General features: G+C 42.2%; 1 protein-coding gene across 2 annotated transcripts in view; it reads right to left on the reverse strand.

The window, feature by feature from the left end:
- Positions 1 to 500: 500 nt before the first annotated feature.
- The window catches only part of DDX47 (DEAD-box helicase 47), a 60,365-nt gene continuing 42,872 nt past the window's right edge, over positions 501 to 17,993 (reverse strand). The window contains exons 1-12 of one of the 2 annotated variants that reach the window (XM_045829194.1): positions 12,933 to 13,063; positions 12,279 to 12,372; positions 8,358 to 8,546; positions 8,030 to 8,101; positions 6,981 to 7,099; positions 6,314 to 6,385; positions 6,070 to 6,186; positions 5,416 to 5,562; positions 4,760 to 4,897; positions 3,211 to 3,281; positions 2,409 to 2,538; positions 501 to 1,067 (exon numbers count right to left, since the gene is read on the reverse strand). In XM_045829194.1, the coding sequence (XP_045685150.1) occupies positions 936 to 1,067; positions 2,409 to 2,538; positions 3,211 to 3,281; positions 4,760 to 4,897; positions 5,416 to 5,562; positions 6,070 to 6,186; positions 6,314 to 6,385; positions 6,981 to 7,099; positions 8,030 to 8,101; positions 8,358 to 8,546; positions 12,279 to 12,372; positions 12,933 to 13,019 (1,368 nt within the window). In that variant the 5' untranslated portion in view covers positions 13,020 to 13,063 and the 3' untranslated portion in view covers positions 501 to 935. Of the gene's footprint in view, positions 1,068 to 2,408; positions 2,539 to 3,210; positions 3,282 to 4,759; positions 4,898 to 5,415; positions 5,563 to 6,069; positions 6,187 to 6,313; positions 6,386 to 6,980; positions 7,100 to 8,029; positions 8,102 to 8,357; positions 8,547 to 12,278; positions 12,373 to 12,932; positions 13,064 to 17,993 lie in introns of those variants that run through there. The other variant, XM_045829193.1, reaches the window with a different exon arrangement.

Genomic DNA, 17,993 nt, shown 5'->3' on the forward strand with positions numbered 1-17,993 from the left:
CTTCCTCCCAGCGGCTGATGCCCCAGCTTTACATCTCCTGAATGAAACTAACCAATAGATGAGGCCAAAAGAAAGGAAAGTGTCCAATGGACATCAATAAAAAGTGATGAAATTGTGTCTTGGAATTCCCCTATATTCACGATGTTCCCTGATTTTAATTGAGTCACCTGGAGATAAGACTCTATATAAGAAACCAGTCTTCCCAATCACCTGCTTAATCCAAGAGGCCAAGGCAGTGAATCTATTTAGGGTGTACAGTCTTACTTATGGACTTTGCTCCACCCGCAAGAAAAACATAACCAACCCTTTAGCTGGAATTTCTTTCAAAGCTACCCATCATCTTGTTCTGTTGACTGACTTTTAAAGTCATAAATAATGTTTAAATTAAGGACAACCAATGAATTTGGCATGTAACCACTAGTTAGTTTCTTACCCATGAGCAAGATCTTACTTAAATACATTAAGTCCTTTAACCTATAAACATCTTCAGTAAGTCTGAATATTTTAAAAATATTTAAATTTATTATTTCACATTAGGCCTAACAAAGCACAAGCTGAAATTGCTTAAGTATCACCATTTTATAAACGTAGGAGCTTCTTTACAATTACAGGTCAAGTGCTTCATCAACCTGGTCCTTGACTTGAAGCTGAAAAAAGCAAAAGGTCTGTGTGAAGGGACCGAAGGACACATCCTCCTCACAGCACGTGCCAGAACCAAAGCTGAAAACAGTAAGGGCCCGCCATGAGCACTGGGAGCAATGTTCTGCGGCACTGGCACTCCAGCACACAGAGAGGGGGATAACTATGGAATTAGCTGAGCGGATTCTGGATGTAATTCTCAGATTTCAGTCTGAAGAACTCTGTTGGAGCCTTCTTTCTTTTCTTCAATCCCCTTTTTACAAAACGGAGCAGAAATCAAGTCTCTATCAAAGAGATTAGCGGCCTTTCCGTTTCTTCATTCTTCCTCCAGCCACCTTGTTCCTGACCCCAATAGCGCCCTCCGTATCATCGTTGTCCCCAGCATCCTCCCGCGCACGTTTCTTCTTCTCTCCGTGCTCCCTCAACTCCTGCAAGAAAGCAGAAGGACAGGACGGAAAATGAATCACCCTCACTGATGGTTAACACTTCCCAGTCTCCCTTCCTTAAAAATCAAACACAGAGTAACTTCCTAAAACCTCACATTAGCAAGGGGATTTCCCAATACACAAAAATGTTAGCCTTACTAGTATCAAATACAAAAAAGTTAAAACAATAAGGTATTACTTTCACATGGCAGACTAGCAAAAATTTAAGACACTGGTAATACCTAGTATTGGTCAAAATATGAGGACATTCACATATACTCTCGCTGGTAGAGGAAACTACTCTAGCTTTTCCACAGGGCAATGCAGCATTCCAGGTCAATTCACACGTTAACTGTGTGTACTCCTTAGCCCAACAGTTATTTCTAAGAATTATTCGAAGGAAACAGACAAGTGTGCAAAGCTATACATGCTATGATGCTCAACCCAGTGCTAGTTAAAATACAAAAAAAATTAGAGAAAGCATAAATACACATCAGTGTAAATCATGTTACATATTAGTAACAGAACTCCTTGTAGCCATGAAGAAATGATTGAATGGATCTATATTTGTTGAAATCAAAAAATCATATGCAATTAGATGAAGTCTAATTATGGCTAAAGAAAGAAAAATAGCCACAGGTTACCAATGGTTCTCTGCAGGGGATAGCTTATGTTTCATTTACTATCTGAATCCTTTTTGGACTTTCTGAACTCTCCACTCAATGCATATGTAAACAAAAATAGAAAACAAAAATTCCCTGCTGGAAGAAAAACAAAAACAAGTCCACACTGGAGCTACTCAGAAGGCACCCCAGGGCTGAGGTTTCCCTAGTCCTCAGACAGAACCTCTGGGAGGAGGTAACACTAGCAAGGCTTCTCCTTAGAGTCTTCTCATCTCCACTACTCCTGTTATTGTTAGTAACTGTGCAGTTTTCATTAGCTTATCTGGTGCTCATAAAACCATGTAAGGTGTTCACAGTAAGTATTATGCCCTACATCGGGACAGGAACTGTTTGGTAAGGAACTGCTTTTGAGAAATCAGACACATTGTCCAAGCTCACAGCTAGGCCTTCTGATCTCAAGTCCGAAGGTTTTCCTGCCACACGTGAAACATGAACAGTAGCTGAGAACATGGTCACTGTGTAAGACTTAGTTCGAACCATGATTCAACCACTTAGTTGTATGATCTAATGATGGACTATCACTAACTTGAGCATGCTCATCTTAAATTTGGAATAAAATATTATCCAGCTCCTGTAATCTCTTATGAGGACTAATACAATACAGTGTCTAGCACATAGTAACATCAGTTGCAAAGAAGTTGGTAAAAAGTAAGTTGCATACCATTCGGGCAAATCTTTGGGCTTCAGTCACACGTTCTGTCAGCATCATAACCTCATCATCCTGTGTTGGAAAGACAGGCAGTTTCTTCCCAATTAGGTGTTCTATGCGCTGGAAGAGCTCCACATCATATCTGAGGAAGGGAAATTGGCATGCTTTGGGGGACTGACGATGCAAATGTCAGCCTATTCCAAAACTGTACGACGCATGACACAATGTAACAGTGTTAAAGCAATACTGAATCTACTGTTCCTTTTCCGAATACTGGCTACATGCAATCTTCTGTGCACAGCACACTAGAAAAACCACCCAACAGCTTTTACTCCCAAAAAAGCACTGGGTACATAGAATGTGTTCCCCTGAAAACAGTATCAGAAATAGTTATTCTACTCCTTTGAGTTGAGGGAAAGGTCACTGCTCTTTGGCTCTAGCAGTTAAAGAAATAAAAAGGCTTTGTCTGTTCCTTCTGTCTGTCGAACACTATACTAGACCTTGTGCATCTACATCTCCGATCTTCACTAACATGTGCAGCAGTGAGTTCTTTGTTGTGGGGCTATCCTTTGTACTGTAGGGTGCTTGGCAGCATTCCTGGCCTCCAACCACAGGAGGCACGGTGACAAACAGTTATGATTTCAGACTTTTCCAAAGGGAGGTATTATTATTTCCATTTTACAATGAAGAAAATGGGATTAAGGGAGGTTAAGTAACTATTATAGTAACTGGTGGAGTGAGGTTCCCAGTCGGTCTACTCCGAAGTTCTGCTCCTTGCTCTACACCACTCTGCCCCTGAAGCCCACTCACTTACTGGGTGACAAAGGTAATAGCCTTCCCAGAGCGCCCAGCTCGAGCTGTTCGACCTACTCGATGGATATAATCCTGAAACAAAAAGGGTAAATTTGAGTTACATGAACTATAAATAACACAAATTAGTTGCCCTCCACACATGCCCGACTAGGGATCAAACCCACAGCCTTTCAGTGTACAGGACAATGCTCTAACCAAATGAGCCACACCAGCCCTTTTCCTTTCTTTTATAGAATGATAAATCTACAAAGCGTGTCTACATGGTCCCAAAGCATATTAACACGGTATAGAAAAAACAGCATTAAATCTAGAGAAAGAGATAGGTCACCGCTCTGGTTTTACCACCTACCAGCTATACAACTATCTGCAAGTCACATCATCTCTCTGAACCTTGGCTTCTTATCTATAAAACAGGGACAGGAAGACATGCCCAAACTCACAGTTACTGTGAAAGTCAAATGAGGACGACAGCACCTTGTACACAGCAGTTAAACATACAGCCAAGAGATACCAGTTGTTCTCAGCCAGGGGCAATTTTGCCCTCCCTAGGGGATATTTGGAAAAGTCTGAAAACATATCTGTTTGTCACAATGTCACCTGTGGTTGGAGGCCAGGAATGCTGCTAAGCATCCTACAATACAAAGGATAGCCCCCACAACAAAGAACTCGCTAGCTCCAAATATGAATCATGCCAAGGCTAAGAAACCCTAAGAAACACGAAGAACCACAAGCTGTCATTTCTAAAGAAATAAGACTGATGAAGATCAGCATATGTTGCATCTGTTCTCTGACTGTGAGCATCTAATACCTCTCTTTAGCTACCTACATTCACATGTAGCAATATTCTATCTGCAGGCATGTGCAAAATGATAAGTGAACAAATCAGGTTTCCCAGTTTTTGATACTTAACTAATCATAGACCAAAAAAAAAAAAGATATTGTAACTAAGGAAAAACAGAAAACATTTCCTTGAAAAATATACTCTGGATACAATGGAATAATACTCAGCCATTAAAAAAAAAGAATTAAATCTTGTCATTAGTGAGAACATGAATGGATCCTAAGGGCATTATGCTAAGTGAAACAAGTCAGAGAAAAACAAATACCTTATGACCTTAACCTATACGCCAAATCTAAAACAAAAACAAAAACAAAAACTGAGCTCAGACTGCCAGAGGTCGGGGTCAGGGATAGGGGAGTGAGATGGGTGAAGGCGGTGTAAAAGGTACAGATTTCCAGTTATAAAATAAAAAAGCCATCAGAATATAATATACAGCATGATGACTATGGTTATTAATACTGCACCGCACATCTGAAAGTTGCTAAGAGAGTAGATCTTATAAGTTCTTATCACATACCCAAAAAATCTGTTATTATATGTGGTTACAGATGTGAATTTGACTTACTGTAGTGATCATTTTGCAATACATACAAATATCAAATCTTATGTCGTACAGCTGAAACTAATATAATGTTCTACGTGAATTATACCTCAATTAAAAAAGAAAATACACTTTGGCACCAGAAGTCAGATCAGCAGCAGGACTCACCTTGGAATGGGTAGGAATGTCAAAGTTGACCACGACATCCACATGCGGTATGTCCAAACCTCGGCTTGCAACATCAGTGGCCAGAAGAATGGAACGAGCCTTTGCCTTAAACTTATTGAGGGATCCAAGACGCTTGCTCTGAAATGATGAAAAAAGAAGAAATGAAAATAATTTAAGGACTCTTGGAATCTAAGACATACCAACTAGACATGCTAATACAAAAGACAGAAATTTTTTAAACTATATTTCCCCTTAAGTCCAGATTGGATTCATAAGTCAAAAGGAAACACAGAAGCAACAAAAAAATATTTAAGACTAAGACTAGAAAATACAAACATGCAATAAGAATTTTTTAACATGATGGGTAATTGGGAAATAATTTATTAAAAACCCTTAGAGACCAGAGAATCACTATTACAACTAAATAAATCAACTCAATAGCTTCTATTCCAGACAACTACCTGGGAATATTCTAATCTGAGCTTCTGCTATCCTGAGAGTAGGAAGTAAACATCCAGACAACACTTTGAAGCCATGGAATCAAACAATAATTGGAAAATGCACTAATGTCATGTGTTGTTACTGTACAAATCTATCGCTATATGGTTTATCTTTCTTATGCCACCAGTTCACCAATGACACCAAGGAATCTTTACCTGACTCATCTGTCCATGGAGGGGGATGGCAGTAAATCCAAGATTTCGGAGTAGCAAGGCTGTTCTCTGAGTATTGTTACAGGTGCTGCAGAATATCATAAAGGAGTTTCCAGCCAATTCATTTAGAATATAAACCAGGTAGGTATCCTAAGTTACAAACCCAAAACAATAATATATGTAATTGAACCTGGAAGAAAAGGTTGGAGTCCTGGGCATACATCGAGGTAAATCACATAAAAGACCAAGTTAATAGCTGCTTCTCAATTGTACAGACTCCTAGCTGCCTCATACAGCCGAAGCCAAGCACAGAGACTTGTACTCAGCAACCAGGAAGTCCTCACACATAAGGCCCAGCACAGGGGTCCCTCAACTACAAAAAAGCCACATAATAAGCACATAAAACAAAAACTACCTCAAGGATGGGGTTGGGAAGGAATTATATCATGACTTCATTACTGTGGTTGATTTAGTATGTTGTGAATTCCTGGAATGTTTGGCTCTCCCAGAGATAAACATAATCACAGCACCCTCTCTAAAACAGAAGGAACTCCAATCTGCAGCTCAGCTCTCAGCTAATCAAGAGTTGATACATTTTCAGATGCTTTAGTGAGGAAAGAGAGGGAGAGGCAGAAATGATCAAAGTAAACACTTTACCTTGAATTTAGAGGGAATAAAAATGTAATATTGCTGTAATTTCTCAACTGTCTGGTATTTAGAGGAAACAGCACATTTCACAGGATTCTTTAGTGCTGCTCGCTGAAGTTTTTGCACCTGAAGAAAAAAAGAAAACCTGGAATAGTACAGATTCCCACAGACTCTTTCTATTTTTACTGTTGTTATTGTTATTTTTATTTATCAATTCTTTCAGAAAGAAATAAGAAGTCCTAGAAAATTCCACCTTCTTGGTCATGGTAGCAGAGAACAGAAATGTTTTCCGATCTCGGGGAATCACTTTGAGAATCTTGTCGACCTAAGGCACAAAAAGGAAAGGATATCAATATAACATTTCAAGTGGACACCTGCAATTACTCCTTGTGAAGGAGAGAGAGAATAGAACAACGAACTGAATACAGCACTGTGGAGGCTGGGGACTCAAAAATTCAATTCAGTCCAGCAACAATTTGAAATATTTACTATTTGATACTGTGCCAGAAGCTATCAAAAAATGTGACTCAGAGAAAATGAACAATTTAAATTAGTAGATTAGAACTAATCTAAAAGAAAAGTCAAGAGTAGGTATTAATCAACTAAATAAACTATGATGAGAACATCAAAAGACAAAAACAAAAACAGATATTTTGAGGTACATGGAAGAGGTCCAGCCAATGAAATAGAAAATAAAATCTGGGTTTGATCTTTTCCTCATCTCTGAAACCAGAGTCAGAAGACATTCTAAAGATGCTGAGACAGTAACGACAGGGAGAACACCAAGAATGAAAAAGGCCGCAGAGATGTTTAAACTAGCTGATGATGATGCAGCACTCCACCTGAAGCAGTGTGAAATAAACCGAATTTTGAAACAGGGAACTTGAAATGCTCTAAGAGGAAACAAATTAAGAGCTCACCTCTGTCTCAAAATCCATATTCAATATTCTGTCTGCTTCATCCATGACCAAGTATTTGAGAGCTCTTAAGTTGAAACCTTTTGTATTTTCCAAGTGGTCAATCAGTCGACCAGGAGTTGCTGTCAAGAAAGGTTGAGGAGAAAGAGCAATGTTCAAGAACAAGGACAAAAAGAAAGAAAGTTACCAAGTCCCTTTTCCTCCTCTTCCCGATTTCAGAAATTAAGAAACTAAAGAGGATTACAAAATCTGTTCTTCAGCCCTAACCAGCGTGGCTCAGTTGGTTAGGTGTCATCCTGTAGAGCAGAAGGTCACCAGTTTGATTCATGGTCAGGGCACATGCCCAGGTCGTGGGTTCAGTCCCCAGTTGGGGCACTTGCAAACGGTAACCAACCGATGAATGTTTCTCTTCCTTTCCTTCTCCCTTCCTTCCCCTCTCTCTAAAAATAAAATCTTTTTTTTAATCTGTTCTTCAAAGACTTTCTGATGGAGTAAGCAGTTAGACAGGCATGAAGAGAGCAGCAATGTACAGAATGTCACCTGGGCAGAAAGTCCCAGGTACCTAGCAAGGGGCAAAACTAGGGAAACAACTACTACAGGCCAGGACCTTGCCCCCATGGTGACCTTTCCTCCCCTAGCATGTCATTAGTCATGCAGTTTAGGCCCCTAGAGGTCTAAAGGGGCCGGAGAGGAGGAACAAGGGGCTGGAGAACAGCCTCATCTGCCTCCCATACACAGATAGGCAACGACGACCAGACAGGCCCCGATAGAGGTCGGCTTACAGAAAGAAGTGGTCAGCCCCTCCTGGTAAAAAGGAGCCCTTTCCCACAGCCTGGGGCAGCTCAACTCTTCATTTCGAGTGTGCTTCTGCTTGACTTGCTGAATAAACTTACCCCTGCGCTAGAGTTCTTGGCTCTGAATTCTTTCTTAGCCAAACTCAAGAACCTAGGTCCACATTCGCCACTAACATTTCCACACAAGTTACACCCAACATTGGTAGATTTTCTCTGATTCATCATTGCCAGTGTCTTTTACCTTTGGCAATTACTCACCTATTATTATATGTGGTTTTTTTGCCAGGGCCAGAGATTGGGACATTGAATCAATTCCACCTACAATCACAGCTACAAAAAAAAAAAAAAACATAGAAAAGAGATACTTCATTTTTTCCATAGTTCACTGATCACCTCTTAAAGCCAATGCTATATTTCAACTTAAATTTATTCTTCCCTTAAATTTATAACTTTCTCCAAAGCTAAAATACCAAATCAGCTTTATGGTTAATAAATGTATGTTAATTATACTTCCTTCCATTCTCCTTTTACACTCACTCCCAACTAGTGAAGAAACCCTAAGACTCTTCTCCTCTTAGACACTTACCACTCTGCACTCCAATAGATGACCCCAGGGCTTCAAACTGCTCAGAAATCTGGAAGGCCAGCTCTCGGGTGGGAGTGAGAACTAAAGCAAACAAACGCTGGGGCGTCTCCAGCAGCGCATTCAGAATAGGCAAAGCAAAGGCCCCCGTTTTTCCAGAGCCAGTTTCTGCCAGCCCAATGATATCACGACCTAGGAAAGAAAAAAAGAAAGAAAATAACTAATGGCAAAGAAAATGGCTGCATTTTTCCACATTTTATGCAATGACACAACATTGAGCACAAAGCAGATGCTGAATAAGTACCTGAGGAACTGGGGGCAGAGGAAGGCTGAACAGTCAGAAAACATGATCTCTGTTCTAGGTAAGTTCAAAATCCAGGGATGAGACACACAAGTACATAATAATGTGATGAGGGCTTTAACACAAGCCCCTGCAAAACACAGTGAGAACACCACGGAAGGCGTAACTTACTGACCCAAGGAGTCAGGAAAGGCTGAAAGAGGTGATGGATAAATTAAATCTAAGCATAAGCATGGAAGGAAAGGAAGGACATTCCCGTATGATGTATGACGAGAGGATGAAAGCTTTAGAACAGCAGTCCCCAACCATTTTGGCACGAGGGACTGGCTTCACAGAAGACAGTTTTTCCTCCAAACCGGGTGGGGGGGGGGGGTTAGAGGGGAAGAGATAGGAGGCGAAGTTCTGGCAGTGAGCAAGGCTTCACTGGCTCACCTGCTGCTCACCTCCTGCTGTGTGGCCCGGTTCCTAACAGGCCACAGACCAGTACCAGTCCTCAGCCTGGGGGTTGGGGACCCCCACTTTATAGTATGCACAGGGAGAGTGAAATGTGCAATGTGGCTGGAACACAGAAGTCTTAGGGGAAAGGGCAGAAGAATGAGGCTAGAAAGGAAACTCATAAGCTACGCTGAAGGGTTTTGATGTCTTCTTATAAGGAAGAAGGATTCAAAGCAGGGAATATCTCAACCAGTGTTATCCGTTAGGAAGATAAAGTAGGCCTGCTGGCACAGAGAGGCAACAAGGAGCTTAACAGTCCAGGTCACTTCTTTTGAGGGAAACACGTCGTAAGGAATTCCTTAAGAATAGGTCCCCACGGGAAGCCCTCAACTGATGAGATTTGGAAATCACCTCCCAAGCTAAAACCACTAGAACAGTGCCCATGGGAATGCTTCCTGCTGAGCGATGATCTCCACGGATGTTCTATACTCAAAGTCTAGCTCTAGCAGTAACTAGCTACGTGACTCCAGCCCAGGTACTTAGTCCTGTGAGCCTCAGTCTCACCAATAAAAATAATCATCCCTACCTTTCAAGCTTGTTATAATGTTTAAGAACAATGAATGTACTCAGGGCTCAGTAACGGTAGAAACTGACACCCTCATTAGTACTCAAATTAAAATTTTAAAGTTAATTTTGTAGGAGAAAAGAAAAAAAACTTTGTTAGGCTATTTAAATCATTTGCTTCATCAGAATCTATAGATTCAAATGAAGCATTTATAAACTAGTCATTAAAGTGAGACAAGATTAACAATGGGAATAAACACATTTTCCATGGTGATTATGTCAATCACATTACTCAGTTCCCAGCAATCTTTCATTAACTCCTATTTTCTCTGCATTAAATACAAAGTTCTGACTGAAAATGTTGGAATTATTACCACCACCTAATTTTGATTCCTTCTTCCCACCTGAGTCACAGGAAGAGAAAGTCAGAATGTCCCGACCCTCCCTTTTGTTGCTTGAAAGCCATGCTGGCACTGCTGGCTGCTGAGGCTTCTCCCCTACAATGGCCTTCGTACCGTCCTTACCCTTCTAGCTTCCCTAAACAAGTGGGAAGTGTTTGCTACCTCCTCCCTGAAACACTGTCCCTGACCTACTGTGTGTGAAACTGTACTCGTGACTTTCAGCCCTGCGCTGAGCCTCCATTTCTCCTCTCTATCATCTCTGGGCCTCATCCGGCAACCTCACCCATTTCTGGTTTCAGCCATAACCTCTCCGGACACGATGTCTACATCCAGTTCTAGCCTCTTAATCAAGCTCTAATCCCTATATTCCAACTGTGCACTAGTCAACTCAATCTCTTTGATGCCTAAAATGATTTCCAACTGAATTCACTTTTCCTGAAATTATTTTTCCTCTTGTGTTTGCTTTTTATGTAAGTGGTATGACAGTATGTCCTAAACACATAGGCTAGAAACTTTACAATAATCTGAGATTTCCCCACACCTCACCTTCCACTTCAACAAACAGGTTGTAATATTATGATGATTCTTTTGTCATCATTTTCTCTTTTTCATCCTCACTACCATTACCCTACCCATTATTTATTCCCAAACGTATTGCAATGGGCTCCTAATTGATCTCCCAGGCTCCAGCCTCTTGTCTCTAAAGTATGCAAGAATACAACTCCAAGGATTTCATTCTTCTGCTAAAAAATCATCTCCAAAGCTGCTCCACTGACTATGAAACAAAGACCAAATTCCTTTACCCAGCACTCAAGTCCTTCATGATCTGGCCCCAATCACCTTACTAATCTTTCCCACCACTCTGTTAAGAGCTTGCAGGTCTCCACTCCACACATGCCCATATTCCCCAGTCATCTTGGCTTTTTTTCATGCTCTCCCCTGTGGCTAGAAAGTCCTCCCCTCCCATCATCTCTAAATGTCTAAATTCTATTCAGTCTTTGAAGTTCGACTCAAATGTCTTTCTAAACTCCCCAGCCAAAAAAATTCAACAAATGTTCTCTAATACAATTCAATTACAAGTAATCTATTCTACTCCCTCAGTGCACTTTGAAATAACTTTCTTATGTCCCTGTTCACCTTGTAATAAATTTGTGTCTCCTGAAGAAGGCAGAATCTTAACTCCTGGTGCTTCATGTTTGTATCACATACTTAGTAACTATTTATGGAATGAGCAAATGGAATTTCACAGAATAAGTCTAATTCTTTTTCACTACAACAGCTCTTCAAAGCATTAAAGTCAATTATCAACTACCCCCTAACTTTAGTCTCCTCCAGACCACAGGCACTCAGTTCCTTCAACTACTTGTGGCTATGCTTGATACTGTACCACATTCATTGCACCTCAGCTAGTCCCTGAACCCTGATCCCCAGAACTGAGCATAGTATTCTAGGTGTGTTCTAAACAGCGTAAAGCACTATTCTCTCCCTGGAGCTAATTCAGTTCTTAACCTGGCACTTGTGAGAGAGGAATTCAGGACACTGTGTAACTTTTATGTGTAAATGTATTCATACTTTTTTTTCTGGGAAGAAACTCTTTAATTTTTATTTGATTCTCAAAGGGACAGGAAACCTGCAAAATGTCACCCGTCTCTTATGGCAATACACCTAAGGTGACATTCACTTCCTCTGAGGATCTCAATGACTTTCCAGTTAATTTCTTGGACTCTCCTTTTACCACCCATACTAATCCTGTCAAGTTCAGCTTTGGAATCTAAGAACAGGATTTCCCCTCTACTCCTATCAAAGTTCCTTCTGTTGGTTTCAGTCCCACTAGTCATAAGCCACTCTTCTGCAAATCTGATAAGCATGTTTAATTAACAGCAGGAGCTCTCAACACCTCTCTATATAACACAGATTCCTGGCACCCTTATGTAAATCTGCCCTTATTTTTCATAATTTCTACCAAGTTTCTTCTTAATACATTTAAATCCAGTGCTTCCTTAAAGTCAGCATCTGCTGCAAACACTAAATCCTCTTATACAAAGTAAGCTCGGTAAAACCCGAGAACTTTTTGAAAAGCCGATAAGCCACCAACTTCTGTCTTTAGTGACCATATTTTTATTTCGCTTCAAGTATGCAAGCAAAAGTTCTCACAAGTGGTAAATATTTGAGTAGAACTCCATACTAAATCTGTTCCAGGACGTATGTTTAATTTCAACCTACCTTGTAAGGCCAAAGGAATAGCTTCAATCTGGATTTTGGTGGGCTTCGTCCATCCCAACTGGTCACAAGCTTCACACAACACATCTGTCACACCCTTTGAATTCGAAAGAACACACTTAAGCAAACTACACACAGCCACCTCCCTCCGGATTAAATGACTGTCAGAGCCACCCTGCTTGTGACACGTGCATGCATCCCTTACACTTGGATTCAAAAGGCACCTACTGCTCGCCTGCTCAGCCGGCATCTTTAGAGCTATGAGACAGTAGCTCAAGACTTAACACTTTCTATTCACCAGGGACAAAGCCAAGTTTCTTACACGTATTTCATTTAATCCTCATAATTCTACGAGGTATTTCCCCAATTTATAAATGTAGAAAGTGAGGCGCAGAGAGGTAACAACTTGCCTCTAGTGAGAGACTGGGTCAGAATTCAAACCTGGTTCATCCTATCCCAAAGCCCGAGATATTAAATAATAAATAAATAGAATAAGTCGATTGGCCGCATGTACAACCTCACAGACGGATACAAACGTCGCCACACTAACAGGAAGAGCTAGGCCCCAGCTTTTATACATCACCAGCAGAGATCCAAGGTCTCTGCCTGCGCCTGGCGCCAGCAGCACAAACAGAAAGCAGTGTCATCCACCCTCACCAGGTCTTTAAATGTTTTAGCTTCCTCCTCCTCCAACGCCGGCTGGGGCGCTTCTGTTGAGGAACTGTGTTCCTCGGGCGCCGCCATGTTGTTCGGCGGTGCCGGAAGTGGGTGGGCGTTGCGCACTACGCCGGTCAATGTAGTTGTAGTTCTCCTTAAATGGCGTGTTCTGAGCGCCCCCCTGCGGGCTTGTCGGGCTTTGCAACAGCAGACCAGGAGGTGGGGCTTTGCGGAAACTTAGTGGAAAAGTTAGGGATGGATGTAAGCGTGTGGGCTTGTGGAATTGAGTCGAGGGCAGGAGGGGCTGATGACCGGAGCCTCCAATGTGCCCTTCGGGTCCCTTTTAAAAAGCTTTCTCCATCAATTATGTTCCTCATTTTTTTAACCACCGAGTTTTAAACAGGTTAATATCACAGAATTATTTATTATCATTTCATTTCTTTATTCAGATATTTGTTGAGTGCCTACTATATGCTAGAGCTATGTTAGATGCTTAGTGACAAGGACCGTGTTCCCTACCCGCGTGGAGAAGACAGTAAGTAAGTGATTATAGATCCTTTCAAATTATGAAGAGTACTATGATTTAACAAATGGAGATAAAAATGATAGCGTAACCTAGGGAAGGCGGGTTTGGGGCATTACTGCAAGATTAGGGAAGGCCTCTCGGACATTTGAGCTGAGATCTCACTGCTCAGCAGAAGGAAGTCCCTTCAAGAGCCCAGGGGACCATTATTTCAGGCTGAGGGAACAGTAAATACATAGACTCTAAGGGAGTGTAGTTGGTGAGGCTGTTCTGGAATCTACCACCACTGAGGTAAATTAAGTATATTGCATGCTCTGTGCCCAGCATGCAGGTTCCCACACGGTGCCAGGGTTTTCATTGCAGTGGTGTTCTGGAGGTGGATAGTGGAAGAAATCTGGTGTCCGTCACTGGGAGAGTGGATAGTAAAAATGTGTACATAGTGTGAACAAACATGCCCATAACAATACGGCTGTATCTCAGAAACCTAATGTTGAGTGAGAAAAGTATAAAATACATTATGTACATTTAAAATATATTTTCACAAAAAAGAAAAAGAAAACATGCCCACAAGATACTGCCTTCTTCTGGAACATGTACAAACAGAAAAATACACTCTAGACATTTTAGAACAATTGCCTGTGGAAAGAGAGGAATTGGGATGAAACTGGGAATTGGGGATTAAAGACAATACATACACAAAGCAAGAGAGGGGACTTGTGATGATAATGATAATGTGCCTTGCCCCGAGAACTGTCAGCTCAACAGGACTCAATTTAGTGTGCCCAAGGACCTTCCCATCTCTAGAGCGAAAAAAGCCTCTGATTTAGGAATCAAGTGGTGCCCACAACGACCGGGCCAGGTAGGCTGAGGTCAGAGAGGCAGGCTCGGGTCAGACCCTGCGGTTTTCTCTTGCACAGTCACGCTCAGAATTCCTCTGCTGCACAGATTGTTTTTTTCTGTAAAAACAGAAAAGCAGCAGAAGTTATTTATTTTGCTCCCCTGAGACTCACTCTCTGATTCCATCTAGGAGAGAAGAATGGGAAGTGAAGAATGGGAAGTGCTGAGAGAAGGTGGAAGACGTGCCTGGGGAGTGAGGGGAGTGGAGCTAAGATGCCCAAGAGGGGGACCCAGGTGGAATCAACTAGAAGGGCCATAAAATTGTATGGAATGTAAGGTCTAAAGTGCCCCACGTTTTGTTAAAATGTGTTACAGGAAAGAAAGAAAAAAAATCACACACAGGTTTCTGCAAATCTGGTGCTGCTCCAAAAGGATTTAAATCACTCACCTGCTGTTATGCTATAAAACTCTGTCCATTTTAGCCAAGCAAAAATCTTTTCTGTTTGTTCTTGGATAATTCAGCTATCAGCTATATTTAGCACTTCCTCTGGCGCTAGTGTCCCTGAGGTATGTGATGACGAAGGCAGCAATGTCACTCTATGCCTTGGTCCAGGGTGCCGGCAAGGGTTGGACCTCAACCAGCGACAGGCACATGGCTGACAGGGTTCATGTCAGACCAACTGGTGACTGCAGCAGGTTTCCAAAGAGGAAAGCCTGCATCAGCTGAGAGGAGGGTCTGCTTTTGACTATTCCTACCAGGTTTGGAGTGATTTGGACATTTACATTCTGGCTGTAAAAATAATAGAGGTTCCATTCTAGTAACAGAGATGGGTCATATCCTGTGCTTCCAGAACAATGAGGAAGTTTAAACAGGAAATCCTAATGAACCTCAAAATGATGGTGGGGATGGGGCGGGAAGCCTGAAACAACATACAGGCTTCAGAGTGAAAGGTTAAAGGACTGACCCCACCAAACTCTGAAAGCGTTTCTGCTTTCATGGGAGGGCCCCTTCCAACACACACACATACACGCACATAAAAATTACACTTTATGGCTGCATTAGTAAAAAGACAAATATATTAATATTATAAATCAGCCCTGGCTGGTCTGGCTCAGTGGACTGAGCACCAGCCTGAGAACCGAAAGGTCACCGCTTCAATTCCAGGTCAGGGTACATGCCTGGGTTGCAGGCCAGGTCCTCAGTTAGGGGTGTGTGAGAGGCAACTGATTGATGTTTCTCTAGTACATCAAGGTTTCTTTACCTCCCTTTCTCCCTCCCTTTCCCTCTTTCTAAAAATAAATGTAATCTTTAAAAATATATATTAATATTATAAATTAAATATTTTGACTTAAAAGTTTATTTTTGCTATTGGTTTTAAAAGAACTTAAAAATGCTTTGATGGGCCTGTAAAAGTATGGTGGGCACTAAACACAGGTGGGCCCTGCTTGGTTGAATTAGGGAAGAGCATACAGACCGTGGTGAAGCCTTCAACAAGCCAGTAACACTAGGCTGTGTGGGGTGCAAGCATCTTAGGATAGTGGTGGCTCCTGTACCAAAACTCGGGGACAAGCGTACTGAGGAGGGATCAAACAAGAATCAGTTATTAATCAGCTTCTGCTCAAAACCCTCCTAGAAATTGAATACCCTCTAGTCTATTTGGGAGAAAGTTCACTTATAACAAAGTGCTCTATATTCACCAAGAAGGAACCAATGCAAATTTTATCACTCAGAAAATTACCTTGAACCATAATTTATCATTATCTATGAATATGTATTAATGTGTTATGAATATGTATGTTCTAGTGAAGAAAAGACATTTAAGAGCCTGTGGAAGTGAGAGGTCAGGTTCAACGTAGATCAACCTTTTCTCTCTGCTTCAGCTTCTCCCCAGTAAAGGTCCCTCAAAGACTTTGCATTAGTGGCGTGCAGTGGTCTGATTTTTCCCTCCAGGTCACTTGGAACCACTAACTAGGCCTGTAGTTTCACAGAGGATGCCCACCTGGTGGGGGCCTGATTGTGCCTTTTCCAGCTGCTCTCCCTCTGCTTTTCACCTCCCCCGCCCCACTCCACCCTTGGTCCTTTTCTTCCTGACTCTGCTTTTTTTTTTGTAACATCCCTAAACTACATCATCGTTGTTGTTTTCATGAAAACGACAGAAGTTCATCTTAGTTCATCTTAGCCCTTCATAATATCACCCATCACAATACACTGTTAAAATATCACAAACACCATAGGAACTCAGCCCCCTTCTGGGTGTGTACTCAAATTCAGAGTCCAGTTTTAGGTGAGGGTGCCTTCCATGTGACTGGAATATGAGAAAATCCATGTTTGTGTACATGAATCAAGGACTGGAGTGTAGCATGAATCTGAGCAGAAAGAACCTGGAGTCAGGGAAACCAGCTTGGCGGTTGTCGCAGACGTTAGGGGACAAAAGCCTGCATGGGTTGTGGCAGCAGTGGAGCGGACGGGGTGCCTGGGAGAGACATTCACCCGGAAGGACCTACCTTGGCAAAGTTTTGTCAGAGATAAGGAAGGAGTGGTTTGGGATGACAATGGGATTTCAAGGGTGGTGAAACCGGGGCAGTTGTACAGATGAGGAGGTGCGTACAGTCTAGCTTCGGTTGTGCTGGGAAGCAATGCCAGTACACCCGTGAGAGTAAAGAGTGCTTGTTCATTTGTTCATTCAAGCAATGCTCATGGAGCATGTCCTGTGGCAGAAGCTGGAGAGACACCGTGGGGAGGCTTGATGACAACTGAGATTGTTTCCGTCATTAAGAGCCTTAGGGGAGGCACAAACATCTGTAATAAAAGGCATTGGGTGATAAGTTTGTATAAGAGACACCAGCAGATTGCTGTTAGACATCCAGAGGAGACTGAGCCCACATCCAGCTGAAATCAAAGTGGAGCACTCCAGTGAGGGGAATGGGGTAGGGGGAGCACAGCTAGGACTTTCCTCTTTGCACTTGTTCCCTGAAACCTGCTTTACTCTTCATATTTGTTTCGTCTCGTCTAATACTCCACAAATTCAAATTTACCGAAGAGAATCCTTTCAGCGCTGATGTCATGCACACCAGCCTCCAGCCCAGGACTGGGGAAAGCCTGGGGATGGATGTGAGGGGCTCACTGAGGGACTGCGCACGCAGGAGGTAGGAGGGGAAGCGGCCTGGACCTGCGGCTCAGGGAACACCTGAAGTTCACCAACGGAGGAGACAGAAAAGCTACTAAGAGAGGCATATAAAGGCTCTCATGTCACAGACTTCAGGAGAGCAAAGTGTTTTCAGAACTGGGGAGTCAATGATGTCAAATGCTACAGAGAAGTTAGAAAGAATGAAAGTCCAGCAATTCGTAGTGTTCACTGTGCAGAAGGTCGGGGAACAATGTTAGAAGCAAATCATCCACAGACACAGCGTTACCATTTTGAAGTTTTATGATGCCTAAAGTCTTATTCCTACTCACACCTGTCTCCTCACCCACAAGTCCCCTGCAGTTTCAGTCCGTGGCTATCATGCTGAAATTGAGCACACACCTCTAACAGGAAGAAAACTGTCGAGCAGGCTCAGTGCTAGTTTCAATGGAATGACCCCAAAGAAGTTTCATGTTCAGAGGTTTTTATACAAGATCTGGAATGGCCTGCCAAACCAGTCACCCCTTCCTTTATATGTGTGCCGTCTCTGTCAATACCTCCAGTCCCAGCACAGCA

Source organism: Phyllostomus hastatus, unplaced genomic scaffold (assembly GCF_019186645.2).
Source record: "Phyllostomus hastatus isolate PE091 unplaced genomic scaffold, TTU_PhHast_1.1 phas_scaffold_93, whole genome shotgun sequence".
NCBI lineage: Eukaryota > Metazoa > Chordata > Mammalia > Chiroptera > Phyllostomidae > Phyllostomus > Phyllostomus hastatus.